Below are 22563 nucleotides of genomic sequence, written 5' to 3' on the forward strand. Positions count from 1 at the left end.
AAATAGAAAATGGTATGTTATACACAGTAAATTGAGAAAAAAGATTTTTTCTTATTTCATTGTTTTGGTCATCAGGGCATTCTCTTCTTATCCGGATATTATACTCTCCATTCAGTTTCAGTTTCGTACGATAGAGACAGAGTACCAGTCTAAGTTTCGTTCTCTTCCACGGCCACGATCCCGATGGAGGCCGGCTGATTGTATGAAGCAAATTACACTCGAACGGATAAATGAAATGAAATCATATATTGTGAGTAACGTTATATCTTAACATACTAATGGAGGTAGAGGAGATGGTTTTGCAAGGTTAAAGTTATATAGCTGCAATAATGTAGCCTTCTCCGATTTTTTTTTTTATATCTGATGTTTAACGCTTATCATCCCCCCACCCCACCCCCACCAAGAAAAATCAAGAGAGGGTTACATTGTGGCAGCTAGGTTAAAGTGATCTCTCATTCTCTGTTTTTTGGCCCCGAATGTCGCGCGTCAATGGTTACATTCCGTCCTAAAGTAAAACAGATTCCTTTCAGAAAAGTCATGTGGACATGCAGGGTACCGGGACATTCATGCCTACTTCTTTAAAGAGTATGGCAATGCATTATAAGTGCATGACTGATCTGTAGTTCATCAAAGTACTACTTGGACTGTACCAGTTATCAATTAAAATTTAACGTATTTCCTTTTTACTTGATATTTTTTCATAAAACTTGGCATACTTTAAATGGTGAATTCCAGAATCCTTGTTTATGCACCTGTAAGGTTAAATCATTTAGAACCCAAAACATCTTCTTTGTGTACTTTTAAGCACAGCCCAAAGCCAAGGTTTTACAATTTATTGTACCAGTTATTTGCTTCATGATAATAACAAAGTAAAATCCCTGTACATGTTGATTGGATACTTGCAAAATGAAATTTTAATTATAATTTGTTATCATACAGTAATACACAAAATAGTAAGACTATTCAGTGCATAATATTGTGCAATCAGGAGTTCAACTTCGTTATAAATCTCTTTTTGAGTTAATAGCGAGCGAAGCGAGCTCTATGAACCAGTGTGCGCGGGAAAAAGAACGAGCTAAACCTATACAGTTCATCAAACAAAAATTTTTGTCTAGGTCCCATAATGCTCTCTAATGTTTTCACCCGTGGTGCTATGCCAAAAATGGCCGACTTTTAACTCGTAATTTACGGTGTCTTAAAGTTTGAAGACAGGTTTAGAGTACCGCATATGCTTTGGCGAGACTCAAGTGATTTGTTACTTGCTTCCATACCTTCGTATTGAGTCGAGATACGTAAACAAAGACGAACAAAGTCATGGATGACGTCACTGTGCTCTCGCGCAATATTTCCCGCGATAAATTTAGAGGTGGATCAAACATCTGTAATGCGTGTACTAGCTATTTCAGTATAGACTGCGATGCCTCATTGACATATGATTTGTTTTTATTTATTTTTTATATAGAAATTATATAAATATATACTAGCAAGAGCCATACTTTACTGTCATATGATCCACCTAAATACCTAATAACACTAGGCTGACAATGATGCAAGGAATGTGTAATTCTTGCTGCGCTCGCCAGAACGGTAGCACCGTAAAACATATTGTTTTGCCTCGGACTAGAATGTCGCGACGTCATTGGATGAAACGCGTCACGTGGCTGCCTTACAAATTTCTTTAAAAGGCAAGCGTCAAAATTTATAGGGCAACATGGCGGACGTAACGTTATTTGAACTGATTTTCTACACAAACTTTTGTTTACATATCAAACTTTAGGTCCTCGACAAAACAAAACACTTATTAGGTTCGTTACTGACTGTTTAAAGAAATTTGTGGGGTCGGTAAAGTCCATAGAAGGCGAGGCGAAGCCGAGCCTTCTATGGACTTTACCGACCCCACAAATTTCTTTAAACAGTCAGTAACGAACCTAATAAGTAATATTAATATAATGTAACAAGGCATTATAAGCGAGAAATGGTTCTTGATGAGAACTGGTTGCACGCCAGTAGATACTTGCATGTTGAATGAAAACTGTTTGGGAGATGTCAATCTTTTGTGCTTTTTGCTGTTGTTAAGAGGCCTCGATGGTCATAGTCATTTTTAGACTGTATTTATCTCCTTTAATAGAAGAACCCCATGTAAACATGATAAAAATATAGAATATACCAAATTTAAATGAAAAAAAAATATATGGTTTTTTTCTTTTTTAAACAATGATAATAGCTAAGTAAATAATTATATCTTAATAGTTAATTTGTTGACTATCCAGCCTCCTTGAATAGTAAATGAAAAATTTGAACATTGTTTTTTTAAAACTTGTAATGCGCCTTCTTATTAAAGTAACTTTTAGAATGGTTTCTCTCAGGTTTTTTGCACGTGTGTTACATTCCTGGGATTGCAGGTATCCCCATGCCCTGTAGGATACCATAAAACAGCTGATGGATATTGCTGCCTGTCAGTAGTATGTCTCAAAGGTAATTTTTAGGTTTAAATAAACAAACAACATTAATATTCTTACCATTTTTTCCTAGAAGTTTTGAAAGTTATCAGCTTGCAAATTCTTCCATGGGTATAGTATGCTTTTGATAAGTAAATGAAAAAGTAGATTTGTATGCCATTATTATTATGATAGCTAGAAAAAGTTTTAGAAGAAAGTAATAAAATTTTCTATTACCATAATTTAACATTTCGGGATTTACAATTAGACCAAACAAAAAATTATTCCTGTTTCCTGTTGCCTGACTGACCCTATCTTTTACCCTCCGACCCTAATATACTCTGTCCCGAGTTTTTGCTTCCACCACTTTTCGCTTGATATTTTGATAATAATAAATACCTTTATGTTTAAACTGTTCATCCACTAATATGAAAAATGTCCAGATTATCTGTTTTGAAACGCCCCCATCTACCGCTTCAGGTTTCAATACACATCCCAAAATAGAAAGTCTACAGGGATTTTGCATTGAAATCAGCCATAATTAAGCCCGGATGATAATGTTGAAAAATTGCATGCGCAAGATGTCCCGAGTACTTCCGAATGGAGAAAAGATGTAAACATTTCCCATTATAAATCTCCGTAAGAAATTTGTTTTCGTTCCTGTTATTAACTTTTATGAGTAAAAAGGGATAATTTGTCAATGAAGATATCTTGGATATTTTCCATTTCGTCGATTTCAACTGTACTTCTTTCACAGGTATATGTATTTTTATTAAAAATCACCAAAAAGTGATGGAAGCAATAACTTCGGACAGATTGTGCATGATCATGGAGGTGATTGGTAACTTCGCCAGAATTTCCTCAAAAAGAGAAATGAAGTTGCTGGATCTGTCTTCCGAGTTCACAATCGTGTAAATTAACCTCATTGGCAAAAGAATGATAGTAAACTAATCTACAGACATTTTTACTGCATAAATAATCCTTGTGATTAATAACTTGCAACTATCTTATCCTCAGGGGTTATAAATAAGGGTGATGCAACAACATGCTGTGCATTGGAAAACTAAAAAAAACTAAAGAAACTTCTTTTAATCATGATATTAAAGTTAGTTAATAACATGTTATTAGTTAATAATTGCAATAAATGTTGAAATTATAAAAAAAAACTGCTTTCTATATTATTTTGAAAATTAAACAGATCCTCTACATAACATACGGTAGTAAGTGGGTCAAAGGGTTGGACTAATACCCCTAATACACTGAAGTACAGAGACTGATTAAATATTGTCTGACATTAGGCCAACAAAATATAAAAAAAATATTTAAATCCAGAAAAGGATAAATACAATAATACAACTGTAGATTAAATTTTGCAAATAAGACACATTTTTATTTTTGATTTTAAAAAAAATCTATTTTTTTTTCATTGCCTGTTGTTTTCTATAGTATACATTACCCGGTACATGCATCAATAATACAAAGACCTTTGGAAATTTTAAATTATCATTAACATATCGTACACTGTGAATATACTTCTTTCTCATTATTACACACATGCTCCAAGTTTTTAGAAATAAATTAGAGCTGAAAGCTCAAGTCAGCTTTTCTTATCAAAATTTGTCCGTTGTCTGTCATTGTTGGCAATGTCGTTGTTGTAAACTTTTCACATTTTCATCTTCTGCTCCAGAACAACTGGGCAGATTTCAACAAAACTTGGCACAAAGCATCACTGGGTGAAGGGGATTTATGTTTGTTCAAAAAAAGGGTCACACCCTCTTTAAAGGGGAGATAATTTAGAATTATTGAAAATTTGTTGGTATTTTTCAAAAATCTTCTTCTCAAAAACTATTAGGCCAGAAAAGCTGTAACTGGTATGGAAGCATCCTTAGGTAGTGTAGATTCAAGTTTGTTCAAATCATGATCCCCGGGGGTAGGGTGGGGCCACAATGGGGAATCAAGTTTTACATAGGAATATATAGAGAAAATCTTTAAAAATCTTCTCCTCAAAACCTATTAGGCCAGGAAAGCTCAAATTGGAGTGGAAGCATCCTAAGATAGTGCTGATTCAAGTTTGTTCAAATCATGGTCAGCGGGGGTAGGGCGGGGCCACAATGGGGGGATAAATTTTTATATAGGAATATATAGAGAAATTCTTTTAAAATATTCTCAAAAACAATTAGGCCAGGAAAACCCAAATTTGAATTGAAGCATCGTCAGATAGTATAGATTCAAGTTTGTTCAAATCATGGTCCCTGGGGGTAGGGCAGGGCCACAATGGGGGGATAAATTTTAAAAAAGGAATACATATAGAAAATCTTTAAAAATCTTCTTCTCAAAAATTATTATGCCAGGAAAGCTCAAATTTGAGTGGAAGCATTCTCAGATAGTATAGATTCAAGTTTGCTAAATCATAGTCCCTGGGGGTAGGGCGGGGCCACAATGGTTAGATGAATTTTTACATAGGAATATATATAGAGAAAATCTTTAAAAATATAATTCTGGGAAAGTTTTCAGTCCAAAAAGCAGTACTAACTTTTGTGAAAGCACAGGTTGTGCAGATTGAAGTTTGATGAAACCATGATTCCCTAGAAAAAGGGGGGGGGGGCACTAAATAGTTGGGGGAAGGGGGTAAATAGGAGTAGAGAAAAATCTTCTTACAGGCACAACAACAAAAGGGGCTTGGTATTTACCCAAAAAATATGTGGAAAAAAATTGCCAGATTTTAGATTTTTTTTTAGCAAGATCTACTGTACTTAGTTGTGAAGATATTTTGATTTTGATACTGTAATGCTAATTTGATCAGAGTTAAGGCTATTGTTGCTCAGGCGAGCATTGTGTCCCCCTGGGCCTCTTGTTTTGGTCAAGGGACAGGAAGGAGGAATTTTATTTTTTTGGCCTTATGATAAACAAAGCTTTTTGTCACTTTATTTGGACAACAAAATATTAATATGAGGTTGGCTATCATGTGCAAAATTTACCTTTTTCTGCTGACTTTGCAGGAATTTGTATTATTCTAACTTTAAAGTTATAATATAAATCAGAGATTCACTCTAAAGTGATGTTTTGGTTTTATTTCCAAATTCTATAGACCACCAGTTTCATCTATGCACCTTTGATGGGGGTTCAGACACATGCACTCCATGTGACGAAGGGAAGATAAACCTAGATGAGATACATACCAAAGAATGGCCCTATGAGCATGATGGTCTCTGTCGTGTTCCTGACTGTGATTGCAGCGTGCCAGGTGATTTATTTCTGAGATACAAATTTACAAGTTTATTTGAAAATAACTTTTATTTACCGGTATTTAAAAAATTGTTAATCAACTGACAGTTTGCTTAATTTGTGCATCCATAAAAAAATTACTGTACATAAATGCAATGATTTATACATTTTTTTAAAACAGATTGTTCCTTTGAATTGTATTTTTATACCCCCACTCCAAAGGAGAAGGGGTATACTGTTTTACCCTTGTGTGTCTGTCTGTCCATCCTTCTGTCTGTCCATCCGTAACAAAAATTTCTGTCATATTTTTCTCAGCAACTATTCATTGGAGGTGCTTGAATTTTTTACACTTTTTGTTTAGGCATGTCATATAGCCGGATCCATTTTTGTATCAATCGGACATGAACTTCCTGTTAAATGATGACTTTGTTTATTTTTAATGTGAAATTTACACAATCAAATTTTCGTCAAAGATTATTTATTGCAGGTGTTTAAAATTTTAACACACTCTCTGATTAGGCATATCACATTGTAGGATCTATTTTTGTACCGATCTGATGTCAACTTCCTGTTAAATGAAGACTTAATTTGTTTATTTTTATTCATATTTTCTATCAAATTTTCGTCAAAGATTTCTGAGCATCAATTAATTGCAAATGTTTGAAATTTTAACACGTACACTCTTTGTTTAGGCTTGCTTTGTGGTGGGATCTAATTTTTAATCAATTGAAGTCAACTTCTAAATTTTGACTTTGATTATTTCATTTATTCACATGAAAGCAGGGGTATTTTTTAGTGAGCATTGGCTCACGAACATCTTGTTGTTTTTGTTTAAGATACTGTAATAGACAATCTTCAGGAATGCACGGAGAGTACTGGCCGTCCACATTGTGTCTGTAACCGGAAAAACTGGTATTATGGACAGGATCGTTTTGTGTGCAATCTGGCAAATAACTCATTGAAAATGTCCGCAAAGGAGAAAGGGGTAGAGCTGACACAGAATGGTTAGTATGAAGAATTTCTATGAATTCATGGTGCATGCATGTGCATCAGAAGTTTATTGGTTGAGATTAAGGAGCTGAACATAACAACATTTGGTTTTTTATGAAAGGATCAGAAGAATAGAAGTTGATGATAATTTTAATAAGTTATGCAAAGTCTGGAACAACTGGGAGTATGCTGAAAGTAGAGTTGATCAATAAGGCTAAGAATGCAGGCTCATGAAGGGGCTTAATGACTTAGCATGATTGTTAAAAGTCTTATAAAGTACTGATATTTTCCCCTGACAATCTCTCATTTTTTTTTGCAGGAACTGTAAGACCTTGTCAACCTGGATATTTTAAATCTCAGTATGGAGGCAGCATCTGTAGTCCACATTCCAAGTAAGTTTAATAATTTATAAATTTAAAGGAAGGCATCTGCATATAGGAATTAGACAGTGGCTGACTATATAATTCTTGGATCACAATTTTCATGCTCCTGGTTCATTTAAGCAAAGCGACATTGTTTTGCATAAATCAGCTGTATAGTATAGTGAAACTTGTCCATGTGGCAAAGGGTGATTCCATATTTTTTTGCAAGACTAGGCAACATCTGGATTGGAGACAAGTTTTACTTGAAATTGTTGATTGACTCTTATGTTTTCCATGTATTGGTGCAGTCTTATTAAAATCAAATCCTCGTTCAGTTCCTTGTTTTTCTATTGTTGCTTCACGAGGATCTGAAGAAAGGTCACCTCCTGGTGAACTTTGATTGAAGAATATTCATGAGTTATTTTAGTTAATGAGAGCAAGTGTTAGAAACAACAATTTCGGGTTACAAATAAAAATGAAGTTGTAATATGACGAAGCGATGTCTCATGTTCTCAAATCTTTTGGTATCAGCAAGCTAGAGACGGAGCAGAAGTTAATGATAGAAGACCCTCAGGGAATTCAAAAATTGTATATTCATAAATTCCAAAACATGTAACTGAGGAATTGAATCAACAATTTCATTGGTCAAAGCAAAGTTCCCTCGGAGGTGACCTCAAGAGGAGTTTCTTCAGATCCTTCTGTAGCGACAACAGAAAAACAAGGAGCGGATCGAGGATCTGATTTTAATCAGATTGTGTACAGGTGTACCTTATGTATACATGAACAAAATACTGCATTGGGAGGTGCTTATTTTTTAAATTCATTTTTAAGGTGTCCACAAGGCTTCATTGTTGATATAAAAGGAACAGCAGTCCAGGATACTACTTGTAAAAGATCTCTCTCCTCTAGTGTTCCAACTACATCGACTTCATCCTCATCTGAAGCAGGTAAAGCACTTACAGTACTGCAGATTTCTTATTTTATGCAAATACTTAACCTGTTAACTATGCAATTCAACTGTTTTGCATCAAATCGCAAAATTATAATTTTTATCAAAGTTTCACTGTTTCACTTACAGTGTAGTTTACATCTGTCCAAACAATAAAATAATTTTTTTTTAAATCCACAGGATGTGCTTCTCACGATTTTTTGCAGATGTCAATTTCTCGCATTTAATTAGGAATTTATCATATCTGGTTTTATTAGAAATACCAATACTGGTTATAGTTAAATGAATTAATATGGTTATCCATTTTTTCTATCAGAATTGATTCTTCTCTCAACCCTATATGCATGAACTTTTTTAGTTTTAAGAAATGTTTATTTTTAATTTGAAAATCCTTTAAACTTCACATGAGCAGTTAACAATTAAAAAGAAATTACATTTTCACAATTTCCAGAAATAAAATATTGAAAAATCGATGAAGTTTTGTTGCGTCAGGTTTTGAAAAGGGGAATAACTGAATTGTTCAGATTTAGTTAAAATAAAATAACTGAGTTATTCCCTAGTCTGCAGCATCATTTTATGAATAACTACCAGGTAGACTTGAAATATTTTAGCTTTGTATGAAATTATTTTGGCCCCCCCCCCCCCCCCCCCCAAAATAAAATTTAGAATATTATTACAATGTATATTTTATACAAGTTGATTTGTCTGTCTATCCCATTTTTGTGTCCCATCCATGTATTATAGAGAAGGAACAGTCCATAGCCAATTGTATAGCAAAGATTGCTACTGATCTGAGGCTAGCTGTGTCATGGCCTTTTCTTGATGTCATTTTACCATTTGTCAGCAACATATAATTTTCAAATATTTTATTCTTGTAATAGGCAGCAAAGTATTACATGTAAAGTTTTAGTCTGCAGTCAGATCTTGTGATCACAGGTGACAGATGAAACTTTTAAGAAATTGTTTTGTTTTCTTAGACCAAGATAGTACAGCCAGGAAGAGTGACTTAGTAATCGGATTACTTATGTAAGTACATTTGATTTGCTGGTTATAAATATGTAAGAATCCCTGAAACATTCTCCCAAACATTTTCAATGAGCTAATGCTGAATAAATGGTGAGCAGAAGGTGAGATTCAAGAGCAAAATACTGTAAAACAAATTTAATTCATGACAACACTATTTTGCGATTTACTGGAGATAAACTGGTTTGTGATTACTAATTCATGCGAGTAAGCCTTATCTAGACCAGTATTGTTATTACAACCATATGACAAGGACTGGTTTGCGGCATGAAATGCACTTGCAAATCAATATTTTGCTCGTCAAGATTTCGGATAAGTCTTTCCCTCCCTTTCAATTTGCTTCTGACACCACTGCCTTTTATTCCTTTATTATTTATACTCTGTAGGAAACGGATATATTCATTGAGGATTTAATTTTATTAGCTCACCTGAGCTGAAAGCTCAAGTGAGCTATTCTGATCTCATTTTGTCTGTCGTCTGTCTGTCCATAAACTTTTCACATTTTCAACATCTTCTCAAGAACTACTGGGCCAATTTCAACCAAACTTGGCACAAATTATCCTTAGGCAAAGGAGATTCAAAGTTGTGAAAATTAAGGGCCACACCCATTTTCAAGGGGAGATAATTAGAAATTAATGAAAAATTTCAAGAAATTTTCAAAATTCTTCTTCTCAAAAACCAGGTAGTGTAAATTCAAAGTTGTGAAAATCATGACCCCCGGGGGTAGGGTGGGGCCACAATGGGGGTTGAAGTTTTACATAGGAATATATAGAGTAAATTTTTAAAAATCTTCTTCTCAGAAACTAATCAGCCAGGAAAGCTGAAACTTGTGTGGAAGCATCCTCAGGTAGTGTAGATTCAAAGTTGTGAAAATCATAACCCCCGGGGGTAGGGTGGGGCCACAATGGGGGGGTCGAAGTTTTACAAAGGAATATAGAGAGTAAATCTTTTGAAATCTTCTTCTCAGAAACTAATCAGCCAGGAAAGCTGAAACTTGTGTGAAAGCATCCCCAGGTAGTGTAGATTCAAAGTTGTGAAAATCATGACCCCCGGGGGTAGGTTTGGGCCACAATAGGGGGTCAAAGTTTAAGGAATATATAGAGTTAATCTTTAAAAATCTTCTTCTCAGAAACTAATCAGCCAGATGATTCTTTATAATTGTTAAGACTTTGGCTCCAGGACAATTCTTCGGCCTCACAAGAAGGTTTAGAGTTTGATGTAGCTTTATATCCCATATATAAATAATTGTTAAGGATCTTTTTGAGAACTGCAATACTCAACATGTGATATGACTATAAAATCATCCTGTTAGAAAAGGGACCAATGATTATAAACATAAGAATATCAAGGGGGAACATGGATTTTATTTATACAGGATCTACATGTATTATTGTACATTGTCCAGATTGTTTGTATTATGACTCCATTAAGCTGATTTTATCATACCTATTGTTCCTCGGGTGAGCGATGTGGCCCATGGGGCTCTTGTTATTTTTGTTTCCAGTATGAATCAATGAAATTAAATCCATGACAAATTTTTTACTGAAGTATTTATAAATAAAGAATTACCGGTAATACGCAGTATATTTTATGGATTACGATATAAGAAAATTATATGCCAACGAAACTGTATTTGGTTTAAAAACAACAAAATTTTAATCCAACTTACAAAAATAAGTGCTTCTACACAGAGTTGTCTCTAAGACCCGGGAGGCAGGGAATTCCCCCGCCTATAATGCCTTAATTACCTGGCTATAATTATTGCATTTCAATCACAATGTAGCTAAAAGCAAGACCCCCAGACCCTCCTGCTACTTTTTCATTTCCTCCTTCTACTTCAGTTTTTAGAGACAACCCTGTCTACAGTATGATTTATCTCAATTTTTTCTGTTTTGCACATACTAATAAATAGAATAAACCTCTACTCTACAAAATTCATTTTTTCAGTATGGGGTATTGGTAAACGATGACCGCTAAACATATACTTGTTAGACCTCAAAGATTTAAATTTTAGTAGCAGTGTATTCTTATTAGTTTTAGCAATAAAAATTCAATGGTAATTAACTTTTGACATGTTTGCAGATTTATAAATAAATTAACCTACCAGATACTTTTAATACATTTGCATGTCATCAATAATGGATCAAATTGATTGACTCTTAACTTGTGTTGGATACAAAAATGCATGTGCATATCTGATTTTAAAAAATGATTGTTAAAAATGATTCAGTTAACAAATTTTATGTTTGATGATCGATTTGATAAAAATTTTCATTTTAGAATTAAAAAAATCCTTTGTGCTTAATTTGGTATGGAACACCTTCATATTGTGATGTACTTCCTATCGAAATAAACAATAAAATCGAGAATAATTTTATAATTTTTTTTTCTCTGAAAAGTATTTTGATTATGATATACTTTTATCCACATTCATATCGACATGTGTCCCATACCATCTTGATACCAAAAAAATTGATTTTTGATTGCAATTCATTATTTATTTAATTCAATTTTTTAGAGGACTTGGTGCTGTCATTGTAGTTTTCATCATACTAGGGTTGACATGTTGGTGGAAGAAGAGACAGAAATGTACGTATATTATACAGTTATCACTGCTTTTGAGGTCAATACAATGATTTAGCTTCCCTAGAAGTACAATATTCACCGAGCTGAAGGCGAGGTGTATATTGTACTTCGAGGGTAGCTAAATCATCGTATTGATTGAAAAAAAACAGCAATAATTATTTTATTATATGATTCAGCGACGAATTGATACAGACATATATTAAATTGAGTGTTATCAAGCAATGTTTTAGTTTGAAGCCATTGCCGAACAAATTGAGAAATGGGATGTTTCATTGGATGATCTATTTTTAGTCCAGTGTAGAGAAAATCAAATGTTATATTGACCTCCTAGGTCACGTGCAGGTGAATATAACGTTCTGGTTTTTTTTCGAGATAGATGGATATGAGCCAATCAGAGAGCTAGGAATTAATCAATCATATAATGAATAGATATATAATTATATATATATTTAGATAAAAAAAAAAATAACAACACTAATCGCAAAACGTAAGCGCTTTCATTTCTTCCTCAGACGTTTCCAATGCATTTAAAATGACATTAAAAATCAATCATACTATCTGGAATTACATTCTTGGACTTATCCATAAAATCAAATGCTCACAGAAGCACAGAAGGGAGAAACAAAACAAAATCTTAGGAGTATTAGGACAATTGTCAAGTGTAAAATTACATACAAATGAATCTGTCTTAAAATTGTATTAGTTAATCAAAATTATAATGTATCGATCCTCATGGGTCAGAGAGAGGCCAAGGTATTGTGAGGTTTGGATGGGTCAAGCTTCTTAGGTCAGTTGAATCTTGGTGCTCATGCAAGTCTGCTTTATGGGTAAAGATCGTTATTTATTCATTGAAATTAATGTTAAAACGAGCTTGGCCCCTGTGTGGGTAATCTTTCACTTGCCAACTTGACTTTGTAGGAGATTTTTTAAAAGCATTTTCTTACTGGAAAATTTTCAATTTTATTACATATATATTGGGTATATTGTATAGTTTCAAGTATGGGCCAATACATTTTCAATAAGAGGTATGTATTATTAACATCAAGTGCTCAAGCTTTTTCTCTCAGCATAAGGGATAACTTGAATGAAAGCTGACTAATCTATCTCCTGTCAAAATATCATTGTGGGATACAAATCATACATGCATGATATATTTTTTTATTTTTTGGGCAAAATTTGTTGGTGCTGAAAATCTCTTAAAATGAATCTAAAAACAGGGAAATTTCTAAGTTTGAATAGAGCTGGTGCACATCAAACAGCGTAACTTCTTTCCTTCTACTGCTATTTTGATTTGAGAGTTGCTTTTTAGATTGTTTTGCCCATTTTCTGACATGTGTCAAGCATGTCTTGATTAATCTGTATGTGTCTTGCAAGAGTAGGAACTATTTTGTTAAATGCACTATTTCATTATCCTATTAAATCCAGATTCTAAAAATAGTCGAGGGTTATTTTATGTTATATCCGGACAATTTATTCTTAGAGTTTCCAATTTCTATGTAAATATAATATTGGTACATGTACATGTTTTTAGTTTTAAAGAGATGGTACATATACAGATGTAAGCTATGCATATTTTTCACTCATTATAAATTTATTCAATAAAAATGATTATGTTTAAATAAAAATTTTAACTTCATGCATACACAGTTGGTACTTAGATGACAGTAGTCCATCATAGCTTTCTTATGATTTTATTCTTAAGCAGCTGATAGGATAAATAACAATGTTGATGTACCAGTTGACCCAGAAATTGGTTCTAAGGAACCATTGATTGAAGAAAAAGAGAAAAAAGACCTGTCTGCATCTACAGAGATCCAAATCCAAGACGGCAGCGGTAAAGCAAAAGATTCCATTGGTACATTCTTAATACCTTTTTCAGTTTCCTGTAAATTTGTTATACATTTGGCTGTTTATTCTTTTTAGCAGTTTTTGGGGGGGCAGAAAGCAGCCTCTGCTAAATGAAGTACATCGCTAAATGCTATACAATAAAATACAGTTATAGCGAACATGCTTAAAATGAATTGACGCTTAGAGCAAAGTGATTTTCATTCCGATGTGAATTTATTACATGTTGTAAAATTGACGAAGCAAAATCCCCTGTCCTTGGCACTTCAATAAAAGCGTGCTTTACTGACAAATGCATATCAGAATGCATTCAGAATTACACTAGCGGTAATTCAAATCCCTGCTGGCTTGTTGAAAAAAAAATCAGCCAAATGTTGTACATGCAAAATTCACCGTGATTATAGTATCAGTAATTCTATAACAGGTTATCCTTTGTTATTCGCTAAATGTGAACATTCTCTCAACTCTTCCTCTGAATCAGTTGTGTTAATCTTTACCAGTTTTTGAGAAGGAATTCATGATTTGTAAAAAAAAACAAAGCTCGAGTCTTATAGTTGTTTACAAAATATGTACTGTAGAGATTTGCCATTTCTTAGACAAAATGACATGTAAAAAATAATTTAAACTAACTCGATATCTTCATAAATACTATTATCAACAAAAGAAAGATACCGATACATTTGATTGAAACTTTCACCAATACAACACATATGTAAAAAATGACACTGTTCGAGCTTTAATTGTTTACAAAACAAAGAACTCTTTTATCTTGCTTAAAACTTGATATTTGACTTTCAAATTTTGACATAGCATTAAAAACTTCTATATTTATCAGTATAAACATTGAAAATGGAAAAATAAAATTTGAAAATTTTAAGTCAAATCGTGTCCTTTAAAATTGTTTAGACTTTGGCCCCTGGACGATTCTTGGGCCTCACAAGGGGTTCAGAGTTTGATGATGGTTTATAACCATCAAAAGAGCATCCCATTGGTATATTTATAATATTATAGTGTTTGTATAGCCATTTGCATGAATATGTATATTAACTTATTCCTCTCTTTCTCTCTCTCACAATTAATAAATAGCAAATATTGAAAAACAGATTGTATTCTCTCTATTCATTCTTTTCTGACAGAATTAGAAGGAAGTGGATTAGACCTTCTATCCTTACTTGACAGTGGACCAAAGAGTGATTTGAATAGTAGACTGTGCCCCCCCTCAAATTTGTGCAGCATATCTTTCGCTCAAGGTTTGAAACTTGAAATGTAAACAATTGCACATTTTTAAAGTATTTCATCATTTGTTATGTTTTAAGCTTACTGCACATTTTATCATTTTCTTTAAAATTAGTATTAATGTAATAAATTCTTCAGAAAAGTCATTGGAATAATACAACTGTTGCTAAACATATATATATATATATATATATATATATATATATATATATATATATATATATATATATATATATATATATATATATATATATATATATATATATATATATATATATTATTACTTCTTCAGAAAAGTCATTGGAATAATACAACTGTTGCTAAACATATATATATATATATATATATATATATATATATATATATATATATATATATATATATATATATATATATATATATATATATATATATATATATTATTACTTATTAGGTTAGCTACTGACTCACTACGGAAATATATTGGGTTGATCAATCTCATAGATGGTGAGGCGAAGCCGAGCCGTCTATGAGATTGATCAACCCAATATATTTCCGTAGTGAGTCAGTAACTAACCTTATAAGTGTTTTGTTTTCCCGAGGACTATTAAGCGACATATTTATTCACAAATAGCGATGATCATGGCACAGCCATGTACAAGATGCCTAACATCTCGTCCAATTTAACTCATTTAAACTCTTCAAAATTTTCAATCTTACCTTTCAAATACTCTTTAAAAATCTGTGCTTCACCCATGTTTACTTCCAATATTTTGTTGCTTTTCAATTTTATATGTTTTCTCCCTTTTCTCTGCAGAGATTTGAGCAAATTTCGACGCTGCCATTTTGTTCTGATCCAGACAAAACAATGTGACGTCAATATTCTAAGGGCAACTACTCTAATTTTAAAGAATTTCAAAGGGCAACTACTCCAAATACTTTAAGAACTTACAGCATGCGGTTTATGTATTAAATACTATGAAATGTCGAAATGAGTAAGCGAAGCGTCGACCAATGACGGCCATATTGCCTAATATTAATTCTCACAGAACAAATATAGAGATATATGAGGCAATCATGCTATGTTTAAACCAATGAAAATGTGACGTTTTAGTCCAAGGGAAAACAAAAATATATATATATATATATATATATATATATATATACACACACACACACACACACACACACACACACACACACACACACACACACACCCTGCTCTGAAGAAAAATAGGAGGTTATACTGTTTACCCTTGTCTGTCTGTGTGTCTGTCCATACCAAATTTTTCACATTTTTCTCACCAAATAATCATAGTTGCAAATGCTTAAAATTTTTAACACACTTTTTGTTTAGGCATGCCATATGAAGGGATTCATTTTTGTACCAATGAGATACCAACTTCTTGTTAATTTACAACTTTGTTTTATTTTATATTGCTTAAATTTTCTTACAATTATTCCCCAGGATTTCTCAGCATTGAACTATTAATCTAAATGCTGGATATTTTAAAATAATCTTTGTTTTATAAGGGATGCCTATAATGGGAACCATTTTTTAACAATCGAACATCAATTTCCTGATAAATGACATTATTTTGGGAGCTAAATTTTCAAACAATTTTAATACACTTTTTATTTTTGAACAAATTTGAAGACAACTTCCAATTAAATGTCGATGTTGCTTAATATTTTGTATACTGGGTATTCATATCAGAGAGGGGTATCACTATAGGGAGCATGGGTCACAGATATCTTTTTACATGCAAACTTTAATCTTGTAATATGTTTGAAACATTATTCTGTAGGACTTGTTTTACATTTAGAAATTTATACCAAGTATTGCAATCTCCCTAACCTTCTTACTTTATTTGCAATTCAAGATGAACAAAATTATACAAAGGTATCCAGGTGTTTTACAACGTTTTCTCATTTTTGCCCAGCTGTGTTGTTAAAAATAAAAAGAAAAAGTTAGGTTATGACTTATATGTAAGATCTAGAACAAAGAACTGGAAGAAAGAAACTCAGTATGTAAGGATACAGTAAGGATATACAGTAGAACGCGCTTATATCCAAGTGCCAGGAATGGGCAATTTTTTCCTCATTATAAGCATAATTCATTCGTTATATCCATCAATTTTACAACATGTAATTAAGTTAGCAGGAAAGAAAATTAATTCGCTGTAAGCTTCAATTCATTATAAGTGTGTTCATTATAACTGTGTTTGACTGTACAGTGTACATGCATTTTCTCTGTGTTACGTACTGCTGAGCCATTGATGACTGTCACTGGTTATAATAACACTTTTTAACTAACATATGCTACCAAAGAACTATATATGATATTAGTCAAATTTGGCCCCCAAAATTCGCTATTTTTAAAATGATTCAGGTACATTAATTTGTTGTGTTATTTTATAAAAGAGTTGACATGAAAACTATTTTTCACCTATTTATTTGATTTATATGCACTCACTGGCAGTATATGACGTCAGAAGTGACGCTATTTTTATAATTCAATCAAAATCAATCAAAAATTGACAATTTTCAAATCTTTTTTCGAATGGGAAATATAGAGCGACTCTTTGAACAAGAACGAACTTTTTGTCACTTATAAGTATTGGAGAGATACATCTTTGGTGAAAATATTTTGTTTGTTCAAGCAGTCGCTCGATGTTTCCTTAAAGAAAAACTGACTCAAAACAAGCCGTTTTTTGCTAAAAATGAGAAAATGGCTGGAAAAGGTAACCTTTTTGATGTTATATTTTTAAATTGTGAGCACTACGATCAAAATGAAAATTATGAAAAAACTTCAAATGTATATTTGTACAAATAAAACAAAGAATTACAGTAAAATGACAATGTTCATTTTAGGGGGCCATTTTAGGCTCAAACCATATATAGTCCTTTCTTGATAAATATAAGATAAAATCATCTGAATTTAAGAGTTACTGAAGCTTACTAAAGCATAAAAGCTATCGAATTTTGTAAAGGTGGGTACAATGCTAATAGCAAACTTTTTTGACTTGGGTTGAGGGCATTTATAAGAGTCGTAGAGGAACTTGAAGCTGCAGTAAAATGACTTGCATGGATAATTATTATATACACCTTTTTAATCCATTCAAGTATTGCAGTTCTATTATTAATATATTGTTTTCTTTAGTAGATTCTTTTAGAGGATCTCTCCAAAATACATCAGAAGACCTTGGCATAGGTCTCTCAGCAGACACAAAGAATACCAACAAAATCCAAAAATCTGGTCAAACACAGGTCAATATTTTCTTTGTGCACTTTTAATGTGGTGTCTTTTTGAAGGAAAAAAGCCATTTTATTATGCCAGCACATAGCTTATCTCTCCATTCACAATCCAGAGTTCATTCTTGCTATGCTCCAACCCACATCTCTGTCAATGCCCAATGCAGAGTTAAGCTTTTTTAATATTTTGAAAATTCATGAATGATCATTCTTTAATATGTAGGGTGATTTCACCATGCATTGGACACGCTAGGATTTTCTCGTTGATAATGCATCAATTATAGTCCAAATATATATAAAACTTGTTTTAAAAGTTACATGTTTCCCCCTTGCTTCATTATTGAAGAAAAAATAGTGAAATTGTTAAAAATGTAGAAAATAAAGCAAATGAATGAAGTGTTGGAACTATTTCACCATGGATCGGACAATATTTGCCGAGCATCGGACAGCTATACAGTAGCTAGACATTAAAAAGCACAAAAATTTCTTGCTCTAATGTGAAAATACAGAGGTTCGGAAAAATGAATTTATCCAATTGCTATACAGATTTCTTTTAATGTAAATCCTCGAATCTTCTGGCAGGAATTTAGACAAGTGCATCTGTTAAAAGGAATATCTATCATGAGTGGTTCTTTATTGTGCCAGCACCTGCAGGAACTTTGGATTGAAAAGGCAGTATCAATAAAACTCAAATTTTAAGTGGCATGAGGAAAATGTTTGTATCAATTGTTTTTTAGATTTTAATTTTACTCTACATTTAAAGGATATCACAAGGAATGGGCACCTAACATTAATTATTAGAAAAAAATCATGCATTGAAAACTGTCTGATGCTTGGTTAATTTGTGTCCAGTCCATGGTGATATTAATATCTGGAGCAAAAATGACCTTGACAATAACTACTTCCGCTTCACTACTGTGAAACTAAAGCGAAAGTAAGTTCAAATCAACACCTTGGTATTTTTTTCATTTAGATCTAGTAAAGGTTAAAAAAATAACTTTTTGTAGTAATGGAGGGTTAGTACAATTTGGTCTTCTCAATTACATTTCCATGACTGTATTACTCCTAAATAATGCATCCCCTACAAAATTCATGTCGTGAGGGGATGCGCCGCTTAGCGGTGCCCTTGTTATTTTAGGTAGAGGGTGCATTTTCACTAATTCACAATAAAATGCACAGCATTTAAATAATGCTTATGTGTAAAATCTTTGTAACTAAATTTTCAATAATGGCGTATTTGACGTCATTTTACAATTCTTATATTTCTATTTCTTTAACAATGTGACTGTCAAATTCTTAATAATGATAGTGTTCATTAGTTCTAACTCAGGGATATATGAAACAATACATGAGAGCTTGCACATTTATATGTATATTTTTAAACCAAAGTTGTCCAATCCAAGGTAACCCTACATCTTGTTCTTTATTGCCATATACAATGTATCAACTTTTATCTTAGGGTAAGGAGGAAATGCCGGTCCAAGGAGAATACTGAAATCTGGTAGCTCAATCACTTAATCCTGCCATTCCACACCATGAGTGTCCTCTCTGGATGCATAAGAAGCGCAGAGGATTTTTTTTTTTTTTTTATAGTAGAAACATCATTATAGATCTGTCGGATTGCTACTGTAGATTCCTTATTTTACATGAATGAATAATTCCTTGATACCAATGTTTTGTATCGAATTGCTAGATTATTAAACCACAACCATCAAAGTAAAATGTAAACGAGATTATAAAATCCAGGAGTGTTTAATAAGGAATCTACAGTATACTTGTAAGGAGAAGTTATACAGTAAAACTCATTTAGTACGAAAACGGATATAGCGAATTCTCGGGTATAGCAAAGTTTCTTTTAGTCCTTGGTTAACTTCTTATCAAATCTTTGCAAAATTTTACGGTTATAACAAATTCGGATATAACAAATTTACGGATATAGCGAACTGATTTTGAGTTCTGTAGAGGTGAATAATAACGAAATTTTACACTTTTATAACAAATTTCTCTACAAGTTAAAAAGTTTTTACTACCATTTAGCATAGTAGTTTGAATAAATTGATTTTCATATTAATATTCCAATGCGCAATCCGATTATTAAAGGTATCAAAGTAATGTATTTTTATTTTAAGCCTCAATTAGCAAAAATTATAGTCTGGTGAAAGAAAACATGTATATAGTGAATTCGCTATAGTTATTATATGATTACAAATTTGTTTTACGGATATAATGTAATCCGAGATTCCTCTGACTTTCACCTCAATTTTGACATGCGTCACAATATTAAAGTGGGCTTTAGAGTCGGAGGATCTCGGAATATTATGGAATTACGGATATAACGAAGTAAATCCATTGATCCCTAGGATTTCGCTATAACCGAGTTTTACTGTACAAACTTTTTAAACAACATTCCCTGGAATTGTGTTCAAGAAGGCTATTCTGATAGGAAGGGATATACAGGAGGGGGATAGGAATTCAAACATATCTGTTGACATATTCCTCATGCATATATTTTGAATTTTATTTAACTTATTGTAAAGAATGTGGTAGTATGATATAATGAGAGAAATTAAATTATAAAGATGTTTTTTTTTATTACATACAGTATTGATGTACAGTACGTGTATTTGTCTTACATATCTCTGCTTTAAGTGTTCAGTTTTAAGAGTGCAGAGATTATATATGTACAAGAAAAAGAGTGATTGGACATATATAAGAACTACTTTTGTCTTATAAATAGTGTACTTGAGCCAGCTATTTTAATGTAAAACAATTTTTCTCTTATAGTAATTTTAAAATTTTATGTTGTTAATGTCAATTATGTACAAAACTGTTGTTGTTTTTTTTTAAATTTTTTTTTTACTTTTTCTGATATGATATTTGCCATAATATTTGATATTTAAAGAGATTAAATTTAAACAAAATGTTATTGTTTATTCATTTATATATTTTTATCGACTGGTGCCTTGCATGTTTTAGAACAAAGAATTTTTCTTTTATAAACTTCTTGTACATCCCCTGAAGAAAAAAAACAAGTTTTATTACTGGGTAGATAAATGCATATTTTTATAATTATGTAGAAATTAAGCTGTGTCTTTGGATAAAAGGGAAAGATTACTGGTAAATGTTTTGAACATTAGTTCTTTCAGTGCCATACAAATGGTGCTTTTGTGTATTACTGTGTGTAGTAATAATAACTGTTTTTCAGTTAGCAATAGTTAGATTCAAGCAGTTATGATGTACGTAGTAAGATATGATTTTTTTTTTTAGATCTGCTTGTTAGATATTATTAAGGACATTGAACACAATATGTATTTTAGATTTTTATTGACAAAGATTTTACAAAAGTCCATGTCATATTCAACATACTGAGGAATCATTAAAAATCTTTCTGACTCTATATATTTTTCATACCCATCAACTATGAATTAAAATTCCCAACAAATTGTATTCATGTGCGTTCAAACAAATATACCAAAATGCATCCCCATTAATCATTAAATACAGAACTTTAGAATGCACATGAAAATTAGCCAACAGGAATATTAAGGATTCCACTGTACTTTTGAATTCTGATGGTGACCTCACTGATTCTTGGGGAATTACTACTAGTAACTTATTCTCTAGGATTGACTGCTTTGTGAAAGGAAGGTGTGTGATATTGACAATTTTCCTTATAAATCATTACATTTTATTGAATTTGAAACCTCTTATCAACTACAAATAGAATAAGTGGAATAAAAGTAAATTGGGAGGTTCAGCAAACACACTTTTAAGACATTAACTCTTAAAACAAAGTGATTTTCATTCCCCATGACTTTATTACATGTTGTAAACTTGACAGATATAATGAATTACGTTTATAATGAAGCAAAAATGAAACACTACCCCCCCCCCCCCCCCCGTAGCACTTTTTAATAAGCGTATTTTACTGTATTTAGCAGGTATATGTACATGTATCTCAGCGTCTCGAACCGTGGTCCAAAGTCTGCATTTATAAACCTCCCATTTTCTCAATATGGGAGAGGATTGTACATGTTTGCTGGGAATTGTGACAATGCAGAAACTCTTGAAATCCACAAATATTGGTCCCTCGTGAAATACTAGTACATGTATATGCTAATTCCATATGAGTACTAAAAACTTACTGTGAATTTACTTATTATTGGTGTTTTTTTTAATATATTGATTTTTTGGTACTTCAGTATTGGAATGAGTCGCAAAGGATATGATATCTTGTGATATAAAGTATTAGTGTTAAGATTTCAATGATAATATCTTGTATCATGTGCTTGTAATGTTATGGAATTAAGATTTTATTGTTGAATACTTGTATAAGTGGTTGACTGTTGAGTACCAAGTCTTTCATTCTCATTCATTTTTTCATTGTACAAATGACATATATTAAATCTTTGAAATGAAAATGTTGACTTTTCTTCTGGAATAAGAGTTTTTTAATGATCATTTTCTTCAGACTGGAAAATTTAACAATCAAACTGTCAGCTCAAAGTTAAAAGTTACTCTACTTACCGGCACTTACGTGGCATATTTCTATCAGTTTTATTTAATACTGTATATGTAAAGTTGCCAACTTTAAATTCTTTACCAAAGAATTGTAAGCTGTGGAACTCACTTATAACTCAACGAATGACAGTAAAATTTTGGTTGCTTATTAAAA

General features: G+C 32.2%; 1 protein-coding gene across 5 annotated transcripts; it reads left to right on the top strand.

Moving 5' to 3' along the window:
• Positions 1–108: 108 nt before the first annotated feature.
• On the top strand, positions 109–22446 carry LOC128177855 (uncharacterized). Of its 5 annotated transcripts, none has more exons than XM_052844743.1 (12): positions 109–250; positions 2367–2475; positions 5527–5682; positions 6500–6667; positions 6973–7045; positions 7847–7962; positions 8942–8990; positions 11506–11576; positions 13276–13428; positions 14555–14668; positions 17797–17903; positions 19348–22441. In XM_052844743.1, the coding sequence occupies exons 1-12, from the start codon at positions 203–205 to the stop codon at positions 19381–19383; spliced, it is 1200 nt and encodes a 399-aa protein (XP_052700703.1). In that variant the 5' UTR covers positions 109–202; the 3' UTR covers positions 19384–22441. The 5 variants fall into 5 exon arrangements, with proteins under 5 accessions (XP_052700703.1, XP_052700706.1, XP_052700705.1 ...); XM_052844746.1 differs by having other exon boundaries at positions 17800–17903; positions 19348–22440; XM_052844745.1 differs by having other exon boundaries at positions 13279–13428; positions 19348–22439.
• Positions 22447–22563: the final 117 nt, after the last annotated feature.

Source organism: Crassostrea angulata, chromosome 3 (genome assembly GCF_025612915.1).
Source record: "Crassostrea angulata isolate pt1a10 chromosome 3, ASM2561291v2, whole genome shotgun sequence".
In the NCBI taxonomy this organism is placed as follows: Eukaryota; Metazoa; Mollusca; class Bivalvia; order Ostreida; family Ostreidae; genus Magallana; species Magallana angulata.